Source organism: Camelina sativa, chromosome 9 (genome assembly GCF_030686135.1).
Source record: "Camelina sativa cultivar CO46 ecotype springtype chromosome 9, ASM3068613v1".
NCBI classification, from domain to species: Eukaryota; Viridiplantae; Streptophyta; class Magnoliopsida; order Brassicales; family Brassicaceae; genus Camelina; species Camelina sativa.
Window position 1 is genome coordinate 29,886,851 of NC_141888.1, and position 15,284 is coordinate 29,902,134.

Below are 15,284 nucleotides of genomic sequence, written 5' to 3' on the forward strand. Positions count from 1 at the left end.
CTTGCTTCCAAAAGTGATTGTGGACTTAGCAAAGTTGATCTGTTGGCCAGATGCCTTCCCATACAGATGTAAACAGCACAATATCTCTTCACATTCCTCTTTTTTTTACACGACAGATGAGCAAACTATCATCTGCAAAAAGTAAATGCTGAACTACAGGGCATGACTCATTAAAGCTGAACCCAGTGAGCTTTCCCTGTAATCTCCGTTTCTCCATGACATGTATGAGAGCCTCTGCATATAGTATGAAAAGAAAAGGAGACAGAGGATCCCCGTGTCTGATCCCCCTCTCTGGTTTAACAAAACCAAATGCACTACCATTTATTAAAACCGAGTACGTCACAGATGTAACACACATCATAATCCATTTGACCCACTGATCATTGAATCCCATCTTGGTCAACAATTGTTTGAGAAACTCCCACTCAACTTTGTTGTAGGCTTTTGAAATATCCGTTTTAATGGCAATATACTCTGAGTTGAATTTAGCATGTGTGCGAAGTGCATGTACAATCTCATGTGCAATGAGTATATTATCTGAGATAAGACGCCCCGAGACAAAAGCCCCCTGAGTCTCTGAAACCAATGACGGTAGACACTTTTTCAACCGCGTACATAAGACCTTGGAGACAATCTTATACAAGACCGAACATAAGCTGATTGGTCGCATATCCACCATGTTATTCGCATTGTCCTTCTTTGGGATGAGACAGATTTGAGTATGGTTCCATTCCTGATGTAAGTTACCAGTTGCAAAAATCTCCTGACCTCTGTGACAATGTCAGGCCCCACTACTGTCCAATACCTTCGAAAGAAGGCCCCTGTCCAACCATCTGCTCTTGGAGCGCTGTCACCCTTGATGTTATAGGCAGCCTCTTTGATTTCTTGAGCTGTAACCGGGGCCATCAGATGTTGATTCATCTCCTCCGTAACTCTTGGCTCCATACCCTCCAATAACTCTTCAAAACTATCAGGCTTCGAGAATTTGAACAATTCTATGAAATACTCCGCAGCAATATTACCTTTCGAACCCTCCTCAAAGCATTCAAACCCATTCTTGTCAGTTGGTGAGTTAAGTCAGTTCTTGAGCCTTCTGTATGTAACCGCACCATGGAAGAACACCTTGTTCTTATCACCTGCCTGAAGCCATGACTCACGACTCTTAGATCGCCAATAATTCTCTTCCTCCATAAACGCTAATGTAAGCTCCCATTTGATTTGGCGTAGTTTGTGGAAGCTGGGGAACTGCTTTGTAGACTCCTCTTCAAGATCCTTACGCAAATGCTGAATTTGTGTCAAAGAATTAGAAGGATGTTCTCTTTTCCATCTAGCTATAGCCTTCCTGCACCGCGTTAGACCACCCTGAACTGATTTACACTGACAGCCATTTTCCAAAGCCCACTGCTCTTTGATAATCTCCAATGTTTCCGGCTTGTTGATCCACCGCTTTACAAAGATAAACCTACCTTTAAACCTTGTGCTCTCACCAACTAATCTTGTAATTATTGGTCGATGATCAGATCCCATAAGGTCTAAATACTCTGTGTGGCTTCGCGGGAACAGCCTAAACCACTTACTATTCCCAAAACTTCTATACAACCGACATTGTACCCATACATTTTCTCTTCTACCACCCCAAGAGAGTTTATTTCTAGAACTAGGGATTTCTTTAATCCTGCTGCTTCTCGCCATAGTTCTGAACGGATAGAAAGAACTTTCAGGTCTCCTCGGTCCACCCAATATTTCTGAGTTATCCATTATTTCATTAAAATCACCTGTAAGAAACCAAGGTTCATTTCACCGTATACCAATTTGAGTGATACGTTCCCACACCTCCTCTCTCAAATTACGCACTGGATCTCCATAAACAAAAGTGATATAAAAAACCATGGAGCCTTGACTAACTTTGGTATCAATCACTCGTGTATCAGACTGCAGAATCTCTACACGGTACAGATCTTTCCAGAACAAAGCCAAGCCACCACTTAATCCAATTGGATCCACAATGTGCACTTGATCATACCCCATCCACTCTTTCACTCCCATAACGTGATCAATGGAGTTTTTAGTCTCGAGGAGGAACAAAAAGTCCAGATAATGCTCACGACGTATCTCCTTCAGACGTCAAACTGCCGAGGTGCTCCCCATTCCTTGGCAGTTCCAACTGAGTACACTCATTGAGTACTGGATGGTTTCTGGAAAACCACCAAATCCGTTTTGTCAGCCTCACCCTTCAGACCTTGTTCACAAGCTGCATCACTACTTCGACCCTGTGTCTCTAAATTAGAGCATCTCTCAACCGTGGTGTGAACCACCTCTGAATCCCTCTTTAAAAACTTAGAAGAAATATCTCCCTCCTCTAATGCTTTCCTCTTAGCAAAATTGCCACTCTGGATTCCTTCTGGAGCTTCTCCTAAGAGACCGACAGCATCACTAGAGGAAATGACAGACGCTTCCTTTGCTCTTCGTTTCCAGGATGACAACTTCTTCTGACTCTGACCCTTTTTACTAGCACGGTTTCCACTCTCTCTAGTAGATATACCAACACAGAAACCTGCAGCGCCAGCTTGATCCATTTCCAATCTATCCTGCATTTGCAGCGCAGGATTAACTTTGTTGATACCAAGGTTAGCTGGTACTGTTCTCCTCTGGGATAAGCCACCACTACCATCCTCCGTCTCCTTAGTAGTGGCATGTGCCTGAAGCGAGTCTGCAAGCATGTTTTGAAGATATGCAAACACCGGTATAGAGTTCAAAGTTGACCGTAGTATTTGTTCCCTTTGACCTGCCAAAGACGGATCACCTGATAACAAGTATTTCTGCATCTCCGCTAAGACTTCAGGGACCACGATGTTGGATTGTGATTGACAACCAGGTGAGGTCTGTTGTGTCAGAAAAGGTAGAGTTGCATTCGGCAAATCCTTGGGAAAGCGTTTATCTCTAGTCGAGCCCTTCCAACGCTCCTCAATTCCGCCAGCCGTACCTCTCGTATCCTTTATCAAAAAAGGGCATCTTTGTTTCTCATGAGTCAGCCTCAAGCAATGGAAACAATATTTGCGTACTCTCTCATACTCAACGTTTACCATCGCAAGTTCACCCTTGGGAAGCTGAACCGATTTAGTCTTGACCAACAGATTAGCTGCGTCAAAGATAATCTTTACCCGAACAAAGGCGTTGTATTGTGACCTTTCCTGATCAAAAGCAACTTCTTTCACATAGCCAATCCTCCCCGCAATGGCTTTGATTGTCTTGATGGTGAGAAAATTAACCAGGATATTACTAAGTCTGATCCAAAGTGGAAAAGTACGGAGGAAGTTTGCCGGTGGCGATTCCACCCATCGCTCCAGTATCATGCCCCACTCATCAAAGGTCCAAAAATCCATCTTCAGGACTCTCTCTAAATCACTTTCCAACTGGAAAATGAATTGGAACATATCATGGGACAGTGCTATGCCTCTGACTCTCTCATAGACTCCCCAAACCCTTGACATCTTCATTATCATCTTGGACATCTTTTGACATTCCGGATTCAGCAATCTCCCCACCATACTTAGTTTGCACTCCACTGCAGCTCCAAAATTGCATTCCTCCGTTAGAATCACAGGGCTATCATCTTCAATCGACATCTCTTTCATGGCCAAGCTCAGATTTGCGTCCATTAGAAGAAGGAAGAACCCGACCTCAACTTGCAGAAATCTTTGATAAAAACCCTAATACCCACGGTGGTGAAGATTTAGAGGCTAAATCTTCTGATAAAGATTTGAAAATATTTCGAAAATATTCTCCCGAAATCCATGGTCCCAGCAAGATTTTGGATATCTCGATATCCCAAAGAATTTGCAACCCAGAGCTGCATTTTTCCGGCAAAGCAATTTGTCTTCGGCTGAAAATCCCATCGGGTATGGGTAAGTGAGAGACTCTCAATGAAACTGAGGGTTCTCAGCAAAACACGACGAATATCATTATTTTATCATCCAATACCCAATTGTCTTAGTTTCTTTTGGTTATGATTTGTTGATAGATTGTGTTTAACTTGGAAACAAAAATTAATTTGAACGTATCCAAAAATAATATAGATTTATAAATAATAATAAAAATACAAATTTGAATGTAGCTTTTGTTTTTATGTGCTTCAATTTGACAGATAAACACATTTCACTACCCTATATTTTTATGCCCCTTAACATATATTTCAAAAAATTTAAGAACAAATTTGGTGTATAACATATAGACCGATGATTGGAATTTCTTTTGCATGAATGCAATGTTTTTAAAACCAGACCGGAAGGTGAACCGGAAATTTTTCGGGTCACTGGGTCAACCGGTCGGATCGGATCGGTTGAACCACAGGTCAATTAGTTTATTGATTTGTTTACATTTTATAAATATAATAACATCTACTTTTCTATAAATATATGAACTAAACATACATAATTAAATATAAACAACTAAAATTAATTTTTTAAATGATTAGATAAAATAACTAAGTAATTTTTCATTAAATAACAACATTTAATTTTAATTTAGTTTGAGTTTGAAATGTGATAAAAATAAATTATTTTAATTTGATACTGACCTGTTGGTCCGACCCGCCGGTTCAACCACCGGTTCACGGGTTTTGGCGGGTTTTTAGTTGTCCGTTTTTTAGAGGTAACCCGGACCGGAAAGTCTACCGGGTCACAATTGGACCGGTCTGACCGACTGATCCGGTCCGGGTTTAAAAACATTGCATGAAAGAGAGACATATTGGCTGAGATAAGATAATTGTTGGTAGAAGGGAGATAATTTGATATATAAGCTCATTGAAATTTGATATTGCCAATTTTTTTTCATTCCACTATTTTATTCAAACTCATTACACAATATATGATTTAATATAATTGATTATACTAAAGTTTATATGTCGTATATATCTGTAAATATTCTCCCGTGCTGTAGCGCGGGTGAGATCCTAGTTACATTAAAAAACAAAACTGAAACCTAAGCAAAAAAAGATTGGAGAAAGTTTCGAAATTTATAGAAATAAAAAGAAAATAAACTAAACTTAATCCAAATAAGACAAGGATTATGATTAGGGATCGTGAAACTCTATAAATAGAGCTCATACGTGACTTCTTTTTTCACCAAACACATTCATCCATACTTCTCTTTCTCATTCAGCGAGCTGAGTTTAGAGATCTTTTTTCTTCTTCTTCCTATTCATACGATCGGAATCATGGTGACCAAGAAGATCTTTGGCTTCATGGTCGTGATCATGTTTCTCTTGAGTTGCACCTCGGCTAAACTATACACAGTCGGTGGTGACTATGGATGGACTATCAAGGACGACTCTTGGGCTGAACATAAGAAATTCCACGTCGGAGATTCCCTCGTCTTTGAGTACGATCAAGACATCAACGACGTCGCTCAAGTTTCCAGCGCCTTAGAGTATGATTCATGCAATTCTTCTTCTCCTAAAGTTGTTTACAACACCGGATATGATGTTGTAACCTTCAAGGAACCAGGACATCACTACTTCATCACCTCAAATGAATTTCAATGCCGCGTCTCGGGACTTAAATATGACGTTTTTGTCGTCAATGACATGTCACCTCCGATTCCTTCACCACCACCACCGAGCAAGGTCCATGAACCGTCACGTCCGGCTCCTCCACCATCACCAAGCAAGAACCATGCCCCTTCACGTCAGATTCCTCCTCCACCACCGAGCATGAACCATGAACCGCCACGTCCGACTTCTCCGCCACCACCACCCCCGAGCAAGAGAGGAAAGATCTACAAGGTAGGTGATTTTAAAGGATGGAGCGTGTACAACAGTTACTACTATTACAGGTGGAGTAAAGATAGACAATTTCGTGTTGGAGATACTCTCTTTTTCCAATACAACAACAAACTCAACGACGTTAGAGAACTCAGCGATGATCTTGACTTCAGATCATGTGAACCAAATTCTACCGTAGCTGTATACAAGACGGGACACGATCTCATTAAGCTCACCAAACCAGGAGTGCATTATTTTGTAAGCTTAAAGACCGGTCTTTGTCAGGCTGGCATTAAGCTTCGAGTCACCGTGCAACCATCAACCGAAGACGTTACTTTGCCGGATGTTCCCAAGAGGCTCTCACCTATTAACCGCTGCAGCAGGTGGCGGCCCTGGTTATGCATTTTCAGACCTCATCACTAAGCATTCAAATTAGTTTATAGGGTTTTTGTTGGTGTTATTTAAGATTTTTTATTAATTTTTTTTGGTTTTCTTTTTATTAGTCGTTTAATGGTTGAAATACATTGTTTCGTTTAATTATTTTCATATATTTTTCTTAATTTTTTTGACGTTTCTACTTAGTTTGATCATGTGAAATATATGCCCATAAAGTCATAAACGTGAACATGTTCCATATAATTACATTGTCGTACATGTGTTAGATTCTAAGCTGCAACGAAAAGACTAGTTAGTCAATTAAGGATGCCTCAATGAATTATATAATGGGCAATTCTTATCTAATTCCGTACGTGCTTATCGCAAGGAGTATATATTTGGCTTACTAAATATTTCGTTTTAACTTTTTCTGTAATTATCGTGAATAGTGAATACTACACCACTAACGATTCAATATGAAAGTTAAACAATATTGTTTTTTCTTTTTATCAATTATAGATGCCATAATGAAACTCGAATCAAGAGTTAAAGAAAATCAAAGAGCGCTTAAATTAATCTTGATGCATGTTGTTTTATGAAAGAAACGGCCAATTACTAATGAATAGCTTCTTTTTAATGAAGACCAAAACCTAATTAGAAACATCTTTCAGATAGCAAATATTTATTATTTTAGAAATAATTCATTTATATCATCTAATTTTGAATAAATAAATAAATTTCTGAAGATAATGATAGAAAATATTAATTAATATATGATTTTTTACTTTATCTACTATTTTTTTTTTTATGCTTGGGTTCTAAGTGATGGAGAGGAGTGGCTGATTTTAGCTTTATTTTCTTCTAATAGTGTAAAAAACATTATATATTTTCATTCATAACAGACCAAATATATAGTGTTATGAAATATATAAAGAGAGAATTGTCGTTTAGATCTCCTTGAATCGGTTTAAAACAGTGAATCAAGAATATAATGTGATATCTCGATATATATGATGACACGAACGTAATATAGAGTTTTTTGACAAAGAAAAATGGTAATATAGAGTTTTTTCCAGCGAAATGAAGTTTATCAAGAATAAAATTTATCAACATACAAAGGTTCCATCATCCATACATGAGGATTTACACAATCAATATAGAAATATGTATTAAGGATCATCCATACATGAGGATTTACACAATCAGTATTAAGGCAGCCTAGTTATGCTAACAAATGTGCTACTTCATTGGTTGAACGATGTGAAAATTCAAAGCGAACCACTTGGAAATGTCTCGAACAGATTTTAATATCTTGTAGCAAGCTATAAATGGAGACGTCCATCAAGTGACCATTGACAACATCAATCAATGTTTTACAATCGCCTTCAAAACATATATTGTCAAAGCCCAGGTTTGAAGTTTGTTGCATAGCAAACAGTAAAGCTTCCGCTTCAGCTTCTAGTGGAGATAGTGCGGCTCGAAGGACACCTGATCCCCAAGATGAATCAACAACTAAGGAATCACGTACGACCATCCTCCCATATTTTTGTTGGAAACCGCCGAAAAACTAACATCAAAGTTGCATTTCACAAATGGAATTTGAGGTCGTACCCAAAGGTGATCATGTGACTGTATTCTTGGAAAAGAACTTTGTATGTGGGCGTCTGTAGCATTAATACATTCCGAAACATCACCCTTGGATTGTTGTAGGCTGTGTTGATGATCTTCAGGAACATTGTTGAAAATAAAATTGTTACGAGATTTCCATATATTCCAGATGAGCCAGAAGGGTAAGATTTTAAGTTCTGTGAAATCGAATTGTCATTGTACACAACTAACAAAGTAGAAACATTAGTTTTCAGGTTTGTTAAATGGAATGGAGAAGGCAGAGGAATATTTGTCAAATTCGAAAACAACTGAGATGCACAGCAGGTGAAAAGAATGTGATTAATTAATTCTTCCGATCGTTTGCAGCGTCGACAAACTTTGTAAATAGATACCCAACGAGAATCTAATCTTGTTGATGTTCCCATCCATTTGGATAAAACATTCCAGAGAAAGTGTTTAATTTAAGATAAAATCTTCAATTTCCATATTTGACTTTTCAGAACTATGGAACCATGTGGGATAACTGAGGCAGGGACATTATCAGGTGGGTCATGAGTAGATAACCAATAACCAGAACAAACAGTATACTCTCCTGAGCTATTGTAGTGTAATTAATTTTCAGAACGTAATATAAAGTTATGTGGATGTTTATCGCTTGGTTTGAACAATGACTCAGTTTCACCACTATCTGTTGTTTTGTTAATCAAAAACACTAATATTCGATGTGTATTTGATTCCATTGATCAGGAACTCATCATTGTTTTGTTCTTTTTTCTTTTTCTTAAATAATAAAAATTCATCATGGTTATTTTTAGCCTATACAAGATTTTGAAACGATAAGTATGTATAATATGATATCGTGTAGTCGTCAAAAGAAAAAGGTATGTACGATCAAACACAGCATTTTATAAATCTTATTATCCATTTAATATATTAATCCTATTATGACAAAAAAAAAACATTACTTTATTCATTATGAAAACATTACTTTATTTAATTTATGCACAAGACAAGCCCTTAAATAAGAAAGTCACTAAAAGAAATAAAACCTAATCAGTAGATGATTGCAAAAAAGTGAATATAATTCCAAAAGGAACAACATACGTACATATAGTATGATGTATACACAAACAAAGAAATTAGAATTAACTTCGATTCATCTATAGAAAAGGAAATAAAGTAAACTTAATCCTAAAAAAAGAAAAAGTAAACTTAATCTTAAGATTATTTTAAGATTATTACATATCAATTTGTAATTCTATAAAATAAGATAAGATATTCCGTTATATTATACTAAAAAAAAATTATAGCATAATCAGAAAAAGTTTTGAAATATAAAGAGACAAAAAGGAAATAAACTAAACTTAATCCAAATAAGACAAGGATTATGATTAGGGATTTAGGGATCGTGAAACTCTATAAATAGAGCTTATACGTGACTTCTTTTTTCACCAAACACATTCATCCATACTTCTCTTTCTCATTCAGCGAGCTGTGAGTTTAGAGATCTTTTTGTCTTTTGCTTCCAATTCATACGATCGGAATCATGGTCACCAAGAAGATCTTTGGCTTCATGGTCGTGATCATGTTTCTCTTGAGTTGCACCTCGGCTAAACTATACACAGTCGGTGGTGACTATGGATGGACTATCAAGGACGACTCTTGGGCTGAACATAAGAAATTCCACGTCGGAGATTCCCTCGTCTTTGAGTACGATCAAGACATCAACGACGTCGCTCAAGTTTCCAGCGCCTTAGAGTATGATTCATGCAATTCTTCTTCTCCTAAAGTTGTTTACAACACCGGATACGATGTTGTAACCTTCAAGGAACCAGGACATCACTACTTCATCACCTCAAATGAATTTCAATGCCGCGTCTCGGGACTTAAATATGACGTTTTTGTCGTCAATGACATGTCACCTCCGATTCCTTCACCACCACCACCGAGCAAGGTCCATGAACCGTCACGTCCGGCTCCTCCACCATCACCAAGCAAGAACCATGCCCCTTCACGTCAGATTCCTCCTCCACCACCGAGCATGAACCATGAACCGCCACGTCCGACTTCTCCGCCACCACCACCCCCGAGCAAGAGAGGAAAGATCTACAAGGTAGGTGATTCTAAAGGATGGAGCGTGTACAACAGTTACTACTATTACAGGTGGAGTAAAGATAGACAATTTCGTGTTGGAGATACTCTCTTTTTCCAATACAACAACAAACTCAACGACGTTAGAGAACTCAGCGATGATCTTGACTTCAAATCATGTGAACCAAATTCTACCGTAGCTGTGTACAAGACGGGACACGATCTCATTAAGCTCACCAAACCAGGAGTGCATTATTTTGTAAGCTTAAAGACCGGTCTTTGTCAGGCTGGCATTAAGCTTCGAGTCACGGTGCAAACATCAACCGAAGACGTTATTTTGCCTGATGTTCCCAAGATGCTCTCACCTATTAACCGCTGCAGCAGGTGGCGGCCCTGGTTATGCATTTTCAGACCTCATCACTAAGCATTCGGATCACTTATATATGGAACTTATTAGTTTAAGGTTTTTTTTTTGGTGTTATTAATTAAGAGTTTTTTTAGTTTCTTTTTGTTTTAGTTGTTTAGTGGTTGAAATAAATCGTTTCGTTTAAATTTTGTCTTCTATATTTTCTTCAATCTTCAACGTTTTTATTTAGTTTGATTATGAGAATTCTGAATGTCCATAAAGTCGTAAACATGAACATGTTCCACATATCCATGTGTTAGATTCTGAGCAGCAACGGAGAGCCTTGTAAACCGTAACGGTGTATATCACAAAGGATTTAGTGCAGGTCGTAACTCGCAACTATTTTGCTTTCTGTTTATCTTAATATATCAGTATCACATTAACGAAACTCTCGACTTAATTAGGACAAAAAGAATCAATGAGAATTTAAATGATTAATCATGATGTTGTTTCTTTGAAAGTAACACTTGCATGAAAGAATCCACAGGTCAAGCACATATTGATAAATAGCTTTTTCTTAAGACCAATACCTAAAGAAACTTAACAATTCAAATGGAAAAAAGTGTTTCCCAATTCTTATCTTAAAGCAAACCAAACTCTTCTCCCTACAACACAATCATATACAAATCTCCTCTCTCCCAAAACTGAGATACCACAATCCATATGTATGAACAGTAGATCGCTCAGATTTTCAGACAAAACCAAGAATAGTTGAGTCTCGGAAGATTGTGATGAATAGTGTCCTAGTACTACTCGGTGCCCGGCAGTTGAACCATCATATTCGAAGCCTACAATCACAAACCAAATTAATCAATTACCATATTCATAGACTACAAATGCCATTAGTGCTTCAAGATGCTCGATGCTTTTATATGTCAGGGCCTATTCAGATTTCAAGTCTTTGAGCTGGTGTAAAATTTCAAAGGGTGGAGATGCATATATGTCAAAATGTAGATTTCAAAGTCGTTGAACATTGTCTAGTTTTTATTCTTGTTTCTCCTCTATGTGAAGAATATATTAATATATACAATAGTATTAACCTCACTTACTTGAGAGTTTCCATAAGGACCCTGTGGGAATGAACCTTGTTGAGGAAGCTGCGAGAACTGTTCAGAAGGTAAAGACAGGGAAACGATAAGTAGCTCGCACATTTTATAAGAAGAAAAAGATAATGCCTAGGTAAAATGACCGTGTTAATAGAAGATAGATAAGAGTCATTACCTGGGACACTTGGCTTGGTTGGCCATCTCTTTTTCCACTTGATTCCCCACCTTTTCCTGATCCCTTAGTGTCACCCTATCACGCAGATATTAATGGCAGAAGGTAGCAAGAAACCTAATTAGATACAATCATACAAAACATGCCCCTAAAAAAAGGATCGACAGATAAAACTAGACAAACAGAATACTGCGATAAGCTAAAAAAAGGCGAGAGAAATAAGTGAAAGAGGAGAACCACTGACCTCCATCTGCAAAATTCCAATCCATATAGAAGGAAATGAAAAGGAAAAACAGAGATTCAGTGAGTGAAAAAGCAGAAATTTATCGTGATGGCATAGTCATATCAACACAATTTTCACATATAAACTAGGAGCATCAGAAATACACTTGTATCTTTCGCTACCTAATTTTCTCAAAAGTAAACTGAATAAGCTGAAGTGGAACATACCTCTCTGTATCTCATCAAGTAAACCTTCAAGGGTTCAATGTAATCTTCAAAACCTAAAGTGGCCATTGCCCAAAGCAAATCATCTCCATTAATAGTCTTCCTTTTCTCCCTTTGACACTTATCACTCGCTCTGCATATCAAAACGAGCACAAACATCATGAAGCAAATTGACATACCGAGTTAACATAACAACAACACCAATATGCATCAACCTAAACTTAAAAAAAGGAAGAGGCTTTTGCACACTATAACCACAAAAGCAGTATAAGCTTTACACCTACCAAAGGCCAAATACAATTTACAGAACAACAAGGATAATTTTTAATTTTGAGAAAGTAGAGAAAGCCAAAATTACTCGCTAGTGACGAAGCTGATGAACTCAGAGACACATTCCTGCATAGTCTCTTTAGCATCTTTAGCAATTTTGCCATTGAGAGGTAAACCTCTCTTCATGATACGGCTAATGTTAGCGATGGGAAGAAACCTATCCTGCTCACGAACATTCAACGACCTAGGGCTCTGATCTCCGCCGCTCTCATGGCTTCCACCACCACCACCTCCGGTCTGCGATTCCGCCATCTCAGAAACCCTAATTCTCCCCAACATAAACATTGATAATCAGCGATTTCGCTAGAAAATCGATAAATCGGTGAGAATCGAGGGAGAAACCCAGAAAAAAGCGGGAAGAAGCGATGATTACCTGAAGAAGAATTCGAAAAAGAGCGGGAGAGACAGAGAGAGAAAGAGAAATGTTGATTGGAGGAGGAGACGGAGAAGGGAAGAGAGAGATTGATCTGATCCGACGCTGGAGAAGTGACGAGTTTTGTCTGCGATTCTTAGATTTAGGGCTTTTTCATTTTTTTTTATCAACACCGTCCATTTTTTTTTTCCTTTCTCTGTTGACAACAAAACAATATCTATATTAATATTTTTGCAGTAGTTTTGGCAAAGAAATCTTGGAGTTAGGGATATATTTACATTCATGCCATTATAATTAAGACATTTAAAAGAAATTGAAATAAGCAAAAATTAGGTATGGAAATAAATGTTTTCCTAAAATATCTAAACAAAATAATTTATGTTTTTCTTTTTTAATTACAAGTTTTAAATCTATATATTATTGGAAATTTTAAAATGGTAAGACAGATTACTAAATTGAACTGAAATTTCTTGATAATAAAAATATTTAGTTAATTACGGCGCTTACACTCATACATATTAGCATATTTCAAAATAATTTTATAAATCCTACAAAACATATCAGAAATGATGATTTCTTTAAGATATTTCTAATTTTTTAACCAAGATTTTTGGAAACCACTCATAGAAAAATTCCTACCATTCCTTAAACCACTATAAATACTTCTCATAAGTAAACCGGTTCTTTTACGACAACGTTAAACGCTGATGAAAAGGTGATTTATGTGCTACTTATTATGACTTTTTTACTTTTCCTGTTTTCATATTTTGTACTCTCTCTTAGGATCCATGATTCTATCAATATGTTTTGTGGATTGTCAAATTCGTGAGTTAAATTATTGATTTATATTATACTTTGATATAACATCTTCATTTATTGTATTTTTATGTTTTTCTAATCATTATTCCACATACTTCATAGGCTTTTTTAAATATTAATAGTTAAAGAACAAAAATTGTCTTATGGTACAACACGGAGTAAATCCTAGAATGCAAACCTTTGATGATTTTACATGTTGACAATTTCAAAAGATACTCAATTCTAGATCGATAATAAATTATTATGGACAGGGTCAAATGGCGAGCCAATACGGGTAATTCATCATTTCATTTGTTTGTTTTATTAATATGAGAATATTACAAATATAATATTAAATTGATTAAATTATGATTATGTAAAAAAAACTATCTTACGGTATACTACGGTCAAATCTTAAAATTAACTACCAAAATATAATTATATAAACTTAAACAACAATTATAAATATATATATATAACTACAATTTTTTAAAAAAAAATTAGTTAAACAATCGTTCCGCGGGTTAAAATCTAGTTTATTATTTATTTTCTGAACAATATTCATTTTTCAGCTTTTAAAAATAATTAAGGAATAAAATAGCGATAAAATATAGAATGTTTATTTCGTTTTTCTTTTCGTCAAAATATAGAACATTAATAGAATTATGATTTTCCTTTAATTGTTTGTATGAAATATTTGTTTCTGTGTTATATTAAAAGTCAAACCGTTTTTATTGGGTCATCCTACTATATTAATTGAGAAGTACAAATATGAAACTAACCTTAAAATGTGTAAAAAAATACATTCAACTGCCATTAGAAAAAATTAATTAAGCTTAATGAACTAATTTAAATAAATATAATTAAATTAAAAATAAAAACACTCACATATCAAATATTAAAAAATTTAAAAAAAATCTAAAAAAATATTTTCTCTCTCTAATAACTTATGGACGAAATTACTAATTATTTATTTAGAAAATATATAATCAGAATTTTAAAATCTAAGATTTTATATTCAAGTATATAATACAATTATTTTTAATAACTAAATTCGAAGATTTTGTTAAGATTTCAAATTATGATTCTCCTATCATCTTTATTTTATTTTATTTAAAAATTGTTTAGAACTTTCATATAATACTTATAATTAATAAAATGCATATTTTCTGCATATGTTGTGATTTGAATTTTTTAAAACGAAGATATGTTACTCAATGTATGAAAATGTGTGTTTTAATTTCCACATTGGCGGGTTGGTAAAAATAAATTTATATAGATGATAAATTAATAATTTTTATTTATTCACAATTATAATATTAAAATTACTATTTTATATTTTATAAAATATGATGCAAATACAACAAATAAACAATATAAAATTATAATAATACGTCAAAAATAAAATACTATAATATTCTAAAATAATTAATATTCAAATAGACTAATAGATTTATATAAAAATTAAAAATAAATATTATCTCAAACAAAATAATTTAAAAAAATAAAACAATAATTTTTATTATTATATTATAAATTTTTTAAAAAATGTTGATCTGTGCTTTAAGCACGGGATATATCCTAGTTTATATTAAACAATACTATTAGTTTTACAATATGTAAAACCCTAGTATGTGACTATGTGTTTGATTACCTAAAAAAACGTTCACGGAAAATCTAATAATGTTATTAGATAAGATAAGTCTCAGCCAAAAAAAAAAAAAAAAAAAGTCAAATGTTTTCATGGAGTGGAGATGGTTGTCCATGACAAAGACATCCGGTAGGCCCTCTATAGCGTTTAGTGCGTAGAGGAGTGTGGAAGAATTGAGAGGGAATGATGTTGGCTTCCTTACAGTTTCACATTTTACTTTACACTC

General features: G+C 35.4%; 4 protein-coding genes across 5 annotated transcripts; 2 read left to right on the forward strand and 2 right to left on the reverse strand.

The window, feature by feature from the left end:
* Nucleotides 1–1,077: 1,077 nt before the first annotated feature.
* LOC147938978 (uncharacterized) lies at nucleotides 1,078–2,046 on the reverse strand. Its single transcript, XM_087465825.1, has 2 exons — nucleotides 1,824–2,046; nucleotides 1,078–1,775 (listed from the first exon to the last, which is right to left on the reverse strand). The coding sequence occupies exons 1-2, from the start codon at nucleotides 2,044–2,046 to the stop codon at nucleotides 1,078–1,080; spliced, it is 921 nt and encodes a 306-aa protein (XP_087321951.1).
* Nucleotides 2,047–5,148: 3,102 nt separating this feature from the next.
* LOC104715627 (blue copper protein-like) lies at nucleotides 5,149–6,229 on the forward strand. The gene has a single exon (XM_010433020.2). The coding sequence runs from the start codon at nucleotides 5,216–5,218 to the stop codon at nucleotides 6,182–6,184; it is 969 nt and encodes a 322-aa protein (XP_010431322.1). The 5' UTR covers nucleotides 5,149–5,215; the 3' UTR covers nucleotides 6,185–6,229.
* A 2,991-nt stretch (nucleotides 6,230–9,220) lies between these two features.
* Nucleotides 9,221–10,259, forward strand: LOC104715628 (blue copper protein-like). The gene has a single exon (XM_087463999.1). It carries the CDS (start codon nucleotides 9,291–9,293, stop codon nucleotides 10,257–10,259), a length of 969 nt encoding a protein of 322 aa, XP_087320125.1. The 5' UTR covers nucleotides 9,221–9,290.
* Nucleotides 10,260–10,656: 397 nt separating this feature from the next.
* Nucleotides 10,657–12,850, reverse strand: LOC104711894 (nuclear transcription factor Y subunit B-10). 2 transcript variants are annotated; one of them, XM_087467292.1, is made up of 6 exons: nucleotides 12,610–12,850; nucleotides 12,265–12,498; nucleotides 11,910–12,039; nucleotides 11,463–11,537; nucleotides 11,291–11,347; nucleotides 10,657–11,029 (listed from the first exon to the last, which is right to left on the reverse strand). In XM_087467292.1, exons 2-6 carry the CDS (start codon nucleotides 12,486–12,488, stop codon nucleotides 10,991–10,993), a joined length of 525 nt encoding a protein of 174 aa, XP_087323418.1. In that variant the 5' UTR covers nucleotides 12,489–12,498; nucleotides 12,610–12,850; the 3' UTR covers nucleotides 10,657–10,990. The 2 variants fall into 2 exon arrangements, with proteins under 2 accessions (XP_087323418.1, XP_087323419.1); XM_087467293.1 differs by having other exon boundaries at nucleotides 12,265–12,504; nucleotides 12,610–12,800.
* Nucleotides 12,851–15,284: the final 2,434 nt, after the last annotated feature.